The following is a 13454-nucleotide window of genomic DNA, read 5'->3' as shown; positions in this document are numbered from 1 at the left end:
GGTGACCGGGTGGGATCGAGGGATCGGGGAGAAGGTGGGCGGGTGGGATCGAGGGATCGGGGAGAAACTCTCTTCCTCGTTCGTTACCCTCGACGTGGACCCGGAGAGCGTTGGAAGCTGATGACCTGCTCTGTGAGGCAGCGAGAGTGAAAGACCAGACCAGCAATTCAACTGCAAACTTTAATGGTGTTTGACCGGATGGACATGGATGATATCAGAGAATCGCTGGGGACAGGAAGGGAAACATTGGGAATGAAACAGCCTCATGGGCGCGGGCCAGTGGGATGGTGTTTGGAGGGGACAGGCCGGATGAGCAGGGGCGGTCCGGAAGCCTGGGGGAACCTGGGAATAGCTTTCCCACCTCAGCCTGCCCACGGGCCTCAGAGGGTTCGCTGGGGCGCAGGAGGTCGACTGGGTGGGGCGTCGAGATCCTCAGGGATGCAGGTCTCCTGAAAAACAGGGAACCACCAGAGGTTAGGCAGAGCACGAGTGGCAGATAAATGAATGTTGGTTCACCCACCGCCCCCCCCACCCTCCATCACAGCTGTTCGACTGCTGAAGCCCTCGCGAATGTGCCTCCGGCGGCTCCAGACTTGGCTTCGCAAAGCGACTGGGGAGCAGACTCACATCTCCCCACCCTCTGGAAACATCAGCCCCACAGACAGGGGGCGGCCACACTGTCTGCACCTCCCGAGTCACCTCCACGCGTCATCCCTCAACCTCACCGACCCCCACTCAACAAAGCCTCCATTCCCAAATACTAAACCTCCTGAATTGCTCATTCCCAGCCTATCCCTCTCAGCTCCTCCAACACCAACAACCCGCCCTATCCTCTCACCTCCTCCAGCCCTTATACACCTCACTATCCCTCTCACCTCCTCCAGCCCCTACACACCTCACTATCCCTCTCACCTCCTCCAGCCCCTACACCCCTCCCTATCCGACTCACACCCTCCAGCCCCTACACACCTCCCTATCCCACTCACACCCTCCAGCCCATACACACCTCCCTATGCTTCTAAACACCTCCAGCCACTACAACCCTCCCTATCCCTCTCAGCTCCTCCAGCCCCTACACACCTCCCTATCTCTGTAACCTCCTCCAGCTCCTACACACCTCCCTATCTCTGTAACCTCCTCCAGCCCCTACAACCCTCCCTATCTCTGTAACCTCCTCCAGCCCCTACACCCCTCCCTATCTCTGTAACCTCCTCCAGCTCCTACACACCTCCCTATCTCTGTAACCTCCTCCAGCTCCTACACACCTCCCTATCTCTGTAACCTCCTCCAGCTTCTACACCCCTCCCTATCTCTGTAACCTCCTCCAGCCCCTACAACCCTCCCTATCTCTGTAACCTCCTCCAGCCCCTACACCCCTCCCTATCTCTGTAACCTCCTCCAGCCCCTACAACCCTCCCTATCTCTGTAACCTCCTCCAGCCCCTATAACCCTCCCGATCTCTGAAACCTCCTCCAGTCCCTACAACTCTCCCTATATCTGTAACCTTCTCCAGCCCCTACAACTCTCCCTAACTCTGTAACTTCCTCCAGCCTGTAAAATTTTCCCTATCTCTGTAACCTCCTCCAGCCCCGACAACCCTCCCCATCTCTGTAACCTCCTCCAGTTCCTACAAGCCTCCCTATCTCTGCAGTGTCCTCCAGTCCCTACAACCCTCTCTATCTCTGTAACCTCCTCGAGCCTCTACAACCCTCCGTATCTCTGCAACCTCCTCCACTTGCTACACTCCCTATCTCTGTAACCTCCTCCAACACCTACAAATGTCCCTATTTCTCTAGACTACTCCAGTCCCTACAACCCTCCCTATCTCTGTAACCTCCTCCAGTCACTACAATCCTCCCTATCTCTGTAACCTCCTCCAGTCCCTACAACCCTCCCTATCTCTGTAACCTCCTCCAGTCCCTACAACCCTCCCTGTCTCTGAAACCTCCTCCAGTCACTACAATCGTCCCTATCTCTGTAACCTCCTCCAGTCCCTACAACGCTCCCTATCTCTATAAACTCCTCCAGCCCCTACAACGCTCCCTATCTCTGTAAACTCCTCCCATCCCTAAAACTCTCCCTATCTCTGTAACCTCCTCCAGCCCCTACACCCCTCCCTATCTCTGTAACCTCCTCCAGTCTCTACAACCCTCCCTATCTCTGTAACCTCCTCCAGACCCTACAACCCTCCCTAACTCTGCTACCTCCTCCAGTCCCTACAACCCTCCCTATCTCTGTAACTTCCTCCAGCCTGTAAAATTTTCCCTACCTCTGTAACCTCCTCCAGCCCCGACAACACTCCCCATCTCTGTAACCTCCTCCAGCCCCGACAACCCTCCCTATCTCTGTAAACTCCTCCAGTCCCTCCAACCCTCCCTATCTCTGTAAGCTCCTCCAGCCTCTACAACCCTCTCTATCTCTGTAACCTCCTCCAGATCCTACAACCATCCCTAACTCTGTAACCACCTCCAATCCCTCAAACCCTCCCTATCTCTCTAGCCTCCTACAGCCCCGACAACCCCTCCCTTTCTCTGTTCCCTCCCTATCTCTGTAACCTCCTCCAGCCCCTACTGCCCCCCCATCTCTGTAACCTCCTACAGCCCCTACAACCCTCCCTATCTCTGTCACCTCCTCCAGCCCCTACAACCTTCACTCTCTCTGTAACCTCCTCCAGTCCCTACAACCCTCCCTATCTCTGTAACCTCCTCCAGCCCCTACAACCCTCCCTATCTCTGTAACCTCCTCCAGCCCCTACAACCCTTCTTATCTCTGCAACCTCCTGCAGCCCCTACCACCCTCCCTATCTCTGTAAGCTCCTCCAGCCTCTACAACCCTCTCTATCTCTGTAACCTCCTCCAGATCCTACAACCATCCCTAACTCTGTAACCACCTCCAATCCCTCAAACCCTCCCTATCTCTCTAACCTCCTACAGCCCCGACAACCCCTCCCTTTCTCTGTTCCCTCCCTATCTCTGTAACCTCCTCCAGCCCCTACAGCACCCCCATCTCTGTAACCTCCTCCAGCCCCTACATCCTCCCAATCTCTGTAACCTCCTCCAGCTCCTACAACCCCCCTATCTCTGTAACCTCCTCCAGCCCCTACAATCCTCCCTATCTCTGCACCCTCCTCTATCCCCTACAACCCCCCCATCTCTGTAACCTCCTACAGCCCCTACAACCCTCCCTATCTCTGTAACCTCCTCCAGCCCCTACAATCCTCCCTATCTCTGTAACCTCCTCCAGTCCCTACAGCCCTATCTCTGTAAACTCCTCCAGCCCCTACAACCCTCCCTATCTCTGTAACCTCCTCCAGCCACTACAACCCTCCCTATCTCTGTAACCTCTTCCAGCCCCTACAACCCTCCCTATCTCTGTAACCTCCTCCAGCCCCTACAACCGTCCCTATCTCTGAAACCTCCTCCAGCCCCTACAACCCTCCAAGATCCCTGCGCTCCTCCAATTCCGGCCTCTTGAGCATCTCCCGATTCCCATCACTCCGCCATTGGCGGCCGTGCCTTCAGCTGCCTGGGGCCCTGAGCCCTTGAATTCCCTCCCTCACCCTCTCCGCCTCTCTCCCTCTCTCTCTTTGTCCTCCTTGAAGAAGCTCCTTGACTGAGCTTTTGGCCCCCTGTCCCTCATAACCACTTACTGTGACTCAGAGTCACGCCTGGTTTGGTCACCCTCCGGTGAAGCCCTTTGGGACGGTTTACTGGATGGGAAGTGCCAGGAAGCTGGCACAATGTGTAAAGGGACACCCAAGGCACCAGCCGCCTGGTACCAGGGCATGCCTGGCAGCTCTGAAACTGGCCGTGGGTGGGGTCCAGGTACCCCGAGACGCCGCGGAAGGGTTTTCGCTCACCTGCTTCTCTCGCGCGGCCCTCCACCGCTGCCTCCTGTTCTCCCAGTGAAGGCACAGAACCAGACCAAAGAGCACGAGCAGGATCAACGCCATCGCCATGGCAACGGAGACACCGACGGCCAGAGTGTTCTCAGCCTGCTCGACTGCAAATGAATGGGACACGAAGGTGATTGAACGCTAGGAAAACCGAGACACCCAAATCGACATTGGCCTGAGGGAAACTACACAGCAAACACAACTTCCCATTTACTCCCACTGTCCGCAATCCCAATGGACCCAAACCCCTTCGCGTTCACTCCCACTGTCCACAATCCCAATGGACCCAAACCCCTTCCCATTCACTCCCACTGTCCACAATCCCAATGGACCCAAGCCCCTTCCCATTCACTCCCACTGTCCGCAATCCCAATGGACCCAAAACCCTTCGCGTTCACTCCCACTGTCCACAATCCCAATGGACCCAAACCCCTTCCCATTCATTCCCACTGTCCACAATCCCAATGGACCCAAGCCCCTTCCCATTCACTCCCACTGCCCACAAACCCAATGGACCCAAACTGCTTACCATTCACTCCCACTGTCCACAATCCCAATGGACCCAAACCGCTTCCCATTCACTCCCACAGTCCACAATCCCAATGGAACCAAACACCTTCCCATTCACTCCCACTGTCCACATTCCAATGGACCCAAACCGCTTACCATTCACTCCAACTGTCCACAATTCCAATGGACCCAAACCACTTCCCATTCATCCCACTGTCCACAATCCCAATGGACCCAAACCCCTTCCCATTCACTCCCACTGTCCACAATCCCAATGGACCCAAACCAATTCCCATTCACTCCCAATGTTCACAATCCCAATGGACCCAAACCCCTTCCCATTCACTCCCACTGTCCGCTATCCCAATGGACATGAACCACTTCCCATTCACTCCCACTGTCGATAATCCCAATGGACCCAAACCCCTTCCCATTAACTCCCACTGTCCACAGTAACAATGGACCCAAATCCCTTCCCATTCACTCCCACTGTCCGCAATCCCAATGGACACAAACCCCTTTCAATTCACTCCCACTGTCCACAATCCCAATGGACGCTAACCCCTTCCCATTCACTCCCGCTGTCCACAATCCCAATGGACCCAAACCCCTTCCCATTCACTCCCACAGTCCACAATCCCAATGGACCCAAACCCCTTCCCATTCACTCCCGCTTTCCACAATTCCAATGGACCCAAACCACTTCCCATTCACAACCACTGTCCACAATCCCAATGGAGCCAAACCCCTTCCCATTCACTCCCACTGACCACAGTAACAATGGACTCAAATCCCATCCCATTCACTCGCACTGTCCACAATCCCAATGGACCCAAACCCATTTCCATTCACTCCCAGTGTCCACAATCCCAATGGACCCTAACCCCTTCCCATTCACTCCCACTGTCCACAATCCCAATGGACCCAAACCCATTCCCATGCACTCCCACTGTCCACAATCCCAATTGACCCAAAACACTTCCCATTCACTCCCACTGTCCACGATCCAAATGGAACCAAAACCCTTGCCATTCACTCCAAATGTCCACAATCCCAATGGACCCAAACACCTTCCCATTCACTCCCACTGTCCACAATCCCAATTGACACAAACCCCTTCTCATTCACTCCCACTGTCCACAATCTGAATGGACCCAAACCCCTTCCCATTCACTCCCACTGTCCACAATCCCAATGGAACCAAACCCCTTCCCATTCATTCCCGCTGTCCACAAACCCATTGGACCCAAAACCCTTACCATTCACTCCCAATGTCCAAATTTCCAATGGACCCAAAACCCTTCCAAATCACTCCAACTGTCCACAATCCCGATGGAAATAATCCCCTTCCCATTCACTACCACTGTCCACAATCCCAATGGACCCAAACCCCTTCACATTCACTCCCGCACTACACAAACCCAATGGACCCAAACCCCTTCCCATTCACTCCAACTGTCCACAATCCCAAAGGACCCAAATCCCTTCCCATTCACTCCCACTGTTCACAATCCCAATGGAAACAAACCCATTCCCATTCACTCCCACTGTCCACGATCCCAATTGACCCAAACCCCTTCCCATTCACTCGCACTGTCGACAAATCCAATGGACCCAAAACCCTTCCCATTCACTCCCACTGTCCAAAATCCAAATGGACCCAAACACCTTCCCATTCACTCCCACTGTAAACAATCCCAATACACAAACCCCTTCCCATTAAGTCCCGCTGTCCACAATCCCAATGGACACAAACCCCTTCCCATTCACTCCCACTGTCCACAATCCGAATTGACCCAAACACCTTCTCATTCACTCCCACTGTCCACAATCCCAATGGACCCAAACCCCTTCCCATTCACTCCCACTGTCCAGAATCCCAATGGACACAAATCCCTTCCCATTCACTCCCGCTGTCCACAAACCCAATGGACCCAAACGCCTTCCCATTCACTCCCACTGTCCACCATCCCAATGGAACCAAACCACTTCCCATTCACTCCCACTGTCCAAAAACCCCTTCACATTCACTCCCACTGTCCACAATCCCAATGGACCCAAACCCCTTCCCATTCACTCCCACTGTCCACAATCCCAATGGACCCAAACAACTTGCCATTCACTCCCACCGTCCACTATCCCGATGGAAAGAATCCCCTTCCCATTCACTCCCACAGTCCACAATCCCAATGGAACCAAACCTGTTCCCATTCACTCCCACAGTTCACAATAGTAATGTATCCAAACCCCTTCCCATTCACTCCCACTGTCCACAATCCCAAAGAACCCAAACCCCTTCCCATTCAATCCCACTGTCCAAAATTTCAATGGACCCAAACCACTTCCCATTCACTCCCATTGTCCACAATCCCAATGGACCCAAATCACTTCCCATTCACTCCCACTGTCCACAATCCCAATGGATACAAACCCCTTATCATTCACTCCCACTGTCCACAATCCCAATGGGCACAAACCACTTCCCACTCACTCCCACTGTCCACAATCCCAATGGACCCAAACTCCTTACCATTCACTCCCACTGTCCACAATCCCAATGGACCCAAACCCCTTCCCATTCACTCCCACTGTCCACAATCCACAAGGACGCAAACCTGTTCCCATTCACTCCCACTGTCCACAATCCCAATGGACCCAAACCCCTTCACATTCACTCCCGCACTACACAAACCCAATGGACCCAAACCCCTTCCCATTGGCTCCCACTGTACATGATCCCAATGGAACCAAACCCCTTCCCATTCACTCCCACTGTCCACAATCCCAATGGAGCCAAACCCCTTCCCATTCACTTCCACTGTCCACAATCCCAATGGAACCAAACCCCTTTCCATTCACTCCCGCACTACAAAAAGCCAATGGACCCAAATCCCTTCCCATTCACTCCAACTGTACACAACCCCAAAGGACCCAAACCCCTTCCCATTCAGTCCCACTGTCCACAATCCCAATGGACCCAAACCCCTTCCCATTCACTGCCACTCTCCACACTTCCAATAGACCCAAAACCCTTCCCATTCACTCCCACTATCCAAAATACCAATGGAACCAAACCCCTTCCCTTTCACTCCCAATGTCCACAATCCCAATGCACCCAAACCCCTTCCCATTCACTCCCACTGTCCACAATCCCAATGGACACAAAGCCCTTCCCATTCACTCCCACTGTCCACAATCGAAATGGACACAAACTGCTTCCCATTCACTCCCACTGTCCACAATCCCAATGGACCCAACCCCCTTCCCATTCACTCGCGCTGTCCACAAACCCATTGGACCCAAACCCCTTCCCATTCACCCCCTCTGTCCACAAGCCCATTGGAAACAAACCCCCTCCCATTCACTCCCAACATCCAAATTTCCAATGAACCCAAAACCCTTCCAAATCACTCCCACTGTCAACAATCCCGATGGAAACAATCCCCTTCCCAATAGCTCCCGCTGTCAACAAACCCAATGGACACAAACCCCTTCCGATTCACTCCCAATGTCCAAATTTCAAATGGACCCAAAACCCTTCCCAATCACTCCCACTGTCCACTATCCCGATGGAAAGAATCCCCTTCCCATTCACTCCCACAGTCCACAATCCCAATGGAACCAAACCTGTTCACATTCACTCCCATAGTTCACAATCGTAATGTACCCAAACCCCTTCCCATTCACTCCCACTGTCCACAATACCAAAGGACCCAAACCCCTTCCCATTCAATCCCACTGTCCACAATTTCAATGGACCCAAACCACTTCCCATTCACTCCCATTGTCCACAATCCCAATGGACCCAAATCACTTCCCATTCACTCCCACTGTCCACAATCCCAATGGATACAAACCCCTGATCATTCACTCCCACTTTCCACAATCCCAATGGGCACAAACCACTTCCCACTCACTCCCACTGTCCACAATCCCAATGGACCCAAACTCCTTACCATTCACTCCCACTGTCCACAATTCCAATGGACCCAAACCCCTTCCCATTCACTCCCACTGTCCACAATCCACAAGGACGCAAACCTGTTCCCATTCACTCCCACTGTCCACAATCCCAATGGACCCAAACCCCTTCCCATGCACTCCCACTGTCCACAATCCCAATGGGCCTAAACCCCTTCCCATTCACCCCCTCTGTCCACAATCCCAATGGGCCCAAACCCCTTCCAATTCACTCCCGCTGTCCACAAACCCAATGGACATAAACCCCTTCCGATTCACTCCCAATGTCCAAATTTCAAATGGACCCAAAACCCTTCCCAATCACTCCCACTGTCCACTATCCCAATGGAAAGAATCCCCTTCCCATTCACTCCCACAGTCCACAATCCAATGGAAACAAAACTGTTCCCATTCACTCCCACAGTTCACAATCGTAATGGACCCAAACCCCTTCCCATTCACTCCCAGTGTCCACAATCCCAAAGGACCCAAACCCCTTCCCATTCACTCCAACTGTACACAATACCAATGGACCCAAACCCCTTCGCATTCATTCCCACTGTCCTCAATTTCAATGGACCCAAACCACTTCCGATTCAATCCCATTGTACACAATCCCAATGGACCCAAATCCCTTCCCATTCACTCCCACTGTCCAAAATCCCAATGGACCCAAACCCCTTCCCATTCATTCCCACTGTCCACAATCCCATTGGAACGAAACCCCTTACCATTCATTCCCACTGTCCACTATCCTAATGGACCCAAAACCCTTCACATTCACTACCAATGTCCACCATCCCAATGGACCCAATATCCTTCCCATTCACTCCCACTGTCCACAATCCCAATGGACTCAAACCACTTCCCATTCACTCCCACTGTCCAAAATCCCAATGGACCCAAACCGCTTACCATTCACTCCAACTGTCCACAATTCCAATGGACCCAAACCACTTCCCATTCATCCCACTGTCCACAATCCCAATGGACCCAAACCCCTTCCCATTCACTCCCACTGTCCGCTATCCCAATGGACATGAACCACTTCCCATTCACTCCCACTGTCGATAATCCCAATGGACCCAAACCCCTTCCCATTAACTCCCACTGTCCACAGTAACAATGGACCCAAATCCCTTCCCATTCACTCCCACTGTCCGCAATCCCAATGGACCCAAACCCCTTCCCATTCACTCCCACTGTCCGCTATCCCAATGGACATGAACCACTTCCCATTCACTCCCACTGTCGATAATCCCAATGGACCCAAACCCCTTCCCATTAACTCCCACTGTCCACAGTAACAATGGACCCAAATCCCTTCCCATTCACTCCCACTGTCCGCAATCCCAATGGACCCAAACCCCTTCGCGTTCACTCCCACTGTCCAGAATCCCAATGGACCCAAACCCCTTCCCATTCACTCCCGCTGTCCACAATCCCAATGGACCCAAGCTCCTTCCCATTCACTCCCACTGCCCACAAACCCAATGGACCTAAACCGCTTCCCATTCACTCCCACTGTCCACAATCCCAATGGAACCAAACCGCTTCCCATTCACTCCCACAGTCCACAATCACAATGGAACCAAACACCTTCCCATTCACTCCCACTGTCCACATTCCAATGGACCCAAACCGCTTACCATTCACTCCAACTGTCCACAATTCCAATGGACCCAAACCACTTCCCATTCATCCCACTGTCCACAATCCCAATGGACCCAAACCCCTTCCCATTCACTCCCATTGTCCACAATCCCAATGGACCCAAACAAATTCCCATTCACACCCAATGTTCACAATCCCAATGGACCCAAACCCCTTCCCATTCACTCCCACTGTCCGCTATCCCAATGGACATGAACCACTTCCCATTCACTCCCACTGTCGATAATCCCAATGGACCCAAACCCCTTCCCATTAACTCCCACTGTCCACAGTAACAATGGACCCAAATCCCTTCCCATTCACTCCCACTGTCCACAATCCCAATGGACACAAACCCCTTTCAATTCACTCCCACTGTCCACAATCCCAATGGACGCTAACCCCTTCCCATTCACTCCCGCTGTCCACAATCCCAATGGAACCAAACCCCTTCCCATTCACTCCCACAGTCCACAATCCCAATGGACCCAAACCCCTTCCCATTCACTCCCGCTTTCCACAATTCCAATGGACCCAAACCACTTCCCATTCACAACCACTGTCCACAATCCCAATGGAGCCAAACCCCTTCCCATTCACTCCCACTGACCACAGTAACAATGGAGCCAAATCCCATCCCATTCACTCGCACTGTCCACAATCCCAATGGACCCAAACCCATTTCCATTCACTCCCAGTGTCCAAAATCCCAATGGACCCTAACCCCTTCCCATTCACTCCCACTGTCCACAATCCCAATGGACCCAAACCCCTTCCCATGCACTCCCACTGTCCACAATCCCAATGGACCCAAAACACTTCCCATTCACTCCCACTGTCCACGATCCCAATGGACCCAAAACACTTCCCATTCACTCCCACTGTCCACAAACCCAATGGACCCAAACACATTCCGATTCACTCCCGCTGTCCACAAACCCAATGGACCCAAACCCATTCCAATTCAATCCCGCTGTCCACAAACCCAATGGACCCAAACCACTTCCCATTCACTCCCACTGTCCACGATCCAAATGTAACCAAAACCCTTGCCATTCACTCCAAATGTCCACAATCCCAATGGACCCAAACACCTTCCCATTCACTCCCACTGTCCACAATCCCAATTGACACAAATCCCTTCTCATTCACTCCCACTGTCCACAATCTGAATGGACCCAAACCCCTTCCCATTCACTCCCACTGTCCACAATCCCAATGGAACCAAACCCCTTCCCATTCATTCCCGCTGTCCACAAACCCATTGGACCCAAAACCCTTACCATTCACTCCCAATGTCCAAATTTCCAATGGACCCAAAACCCTTCCAAATCACTCCAACTGTCCACAATCCCGATGGAAATAATCCCCTTCCCATTCACTACCACTGTCCACAATCCCAATGGACCCAAACCCCTTCACATTCACTCCCGCACTACACAAACCCAATGGACCCAAACACCTTCCCATTCGCTCCCACTGTACACAATCCCAATGGAACCAAATCCCTTCCCATTCACTCCCACTGTCCACAATCCCAATGGAGCCAAACCCCTTCCCATTCACTTCCACTGTCCACAATCCCAATGGAACCAAACCCCTTTCCATTCACTCCCGCACTACACAAAGCCAATGGACCCAAACCCCTTCCCATTCACTCCAACTTTACACAACCCCAAAGGACCCAAACCCCTTCCCATTCAGTCCCACTGTCCACAATCCCAATGGACCCAAACCCCTTCCCATTCACTGCCATTCTCCACACTTCCAATAGACCCAAAACCCTTCCCATTCACTCCCACTATCCACAATACCAATGGAACCAAACCCCTTCCCTTTCACTCCCAATGTCCACAATCCCAATTCACCCAAACCCCTTCCCATTCACTCCCACTGTCCACAATCCCAATGGACACAAAGCCCTTCCCATTCACTCACACTGTCCACAATAGAAATGGACACAAACTGCTTCCCATTCACCCCCTCTGTCCACAAGCCCAGTGGAAACAAACCCCCTTCCATTCACTCCCAACATCCAAATTTCCAATGAACCCAAAACCCTTCCAAATCACTCCCACTGTCAACAATCCCGATGGAAACAATCCCCTTCCCATTAGCTCCCGCTGTCAACAATCCCAATGGACACAAACCCCTTCCGATTCACTCCCAATGTCCAAATTTCAAATGGACCCAAAACCCTTCCCAATCACTCCCACTGTCCACTATCCCGATGGAAAGAATCCCCTTCCCATTCACTCCCACAGTCCACAATCCCAATGGAACCAAACCTGTTCACATTCACGCCCATAGTTCACTATCGTAATGTACCCAAACCCCTTCCCATTCACTCCCACTGTCCACAATACCAAAGGACCCAAACCCCTTCCCATTCACTCCCATTGTACACAATCCCAATGGACCCAAACCCCTTCCCATTCAATCCCACTGTCCACAATTTCAATGGACCCAAACCACTTCCCATTCACTCCCATTGTCCACAATCCCAAAGGACCCAAATCACTTCCCATTCACTCCCACTGTCCACAATCCCAATGGATACAAACCCCTGATCATTCACTCCCACTTTCCACAATCCCAATGGGCACAAACCACTTCCCACTCACTCCCACTGTCCACAATCCCAATGGACCCAAACTCCTTACCATTCACTCCCACTGTCCACAATTCCAATGGACCCAAACCCCTTCCCATTCACTCCCACTGTCCACAATCCACAAGGACGCAAACCTGTTCCCATTCACTCCCACTGTCCACAATCCCAATGGACCCAAACCCCTTCCCATGCACTCCAACTGTCCACAATCCCAATGGGCCTAAACCCCTTCCCATTCACCCCCTCTGTCCACAATCCCAATGGGCCCAAACCCCTTCCAATTCACTCCCGCTGTCCACAAACCCAATGGACATAAACCCCTTCCGATTCACTCCCAATGTCCAAATTTCAAATGGACCCAAAACCCTACCCAATCACTCCCACTGTCCACTATCCCGATAGAAAGAATCCCCTTCCCATTCACTCCCACAGTCCACAATCCAATGGAAACAAAACTGTTCCCATTCACTCCCACAGTTCACAATCGTAATGGACCCAAACCCCTTCCCATTCACTCCCAGTGTCCACAATCCCAAAGGACCCAAACCCCTTCCCATTCACTCCCACTGTACACAATACCAATGGACCCAAACCCCTTCGCATTCATTCCCACTGTCCTCAATTTCAATGGACCCAAACCACTTCCGATTCAATCCCATTGTACACAATCCCAATGGACCCAAATCCCTTCCCATTCACTCCCACTGTCCACAATCCCAATGGACCCAAACCCCTTCCCATTCATTCCCACTGTCCACAATCCCATTGGAACGAAACCCCTTACCATTCATTCCCACTGTCCACTATCCTAATGGACCCAAA

At 52.4% G+C, this 13454-nt stretch overlaps 1 protein-coding gene across 2 annotated transcripts in view; it reads right to left on the bottom strand.

Moving 5' to 3' along the window:
* Window positions 1-161: 161 nt before the first annotated feature.
* LOC144675562 (immunoglobulin superfamily member 11-like) overlaps window positions 162-13454 on the bottom strand; it is a 109716-nt gene continuing 96423 nt past the window's right edge. For both annotated transcript variants that reach the window (XM_078536237.1, XM_078536238.1), the window contains exons 6-7: window positions 3860-4002; window positions 162-449 (exon numbers count right to left, since the gene is read on the bottom strand). In XM_078536237.1, the coding sequence (XP_078392363.1) occupies window positions 381-449; window positions 3860-4002 (212 nt within the window). In that variant the 3' untranslated portion in view covers window positions 162-380. The remainder of the gene's footprint in view (window positions 450-3859; window positions 4003-13454) is intronic.

Source organism: Cetorhinus maximus, unplaced genomic scaffold (assembly GCF_964194155.1).
Source record: "Cetorhinus maximus unplaced genomic scaffold, sCetMax3.hap1.1 HAP1_SCAFFOLD_1012, whole genome shotgun sequence".
NCBI classification, from domain to species: Eukaryota; Metazoa; Chordata; class Chondrichthyes; order Lamniformes; family Cetorhinidae; genus Cetorhinus; species Cetorhinus maximus.
This window is presented reverse-complemented; position numbering and strand designations above follow the sequence as displayed.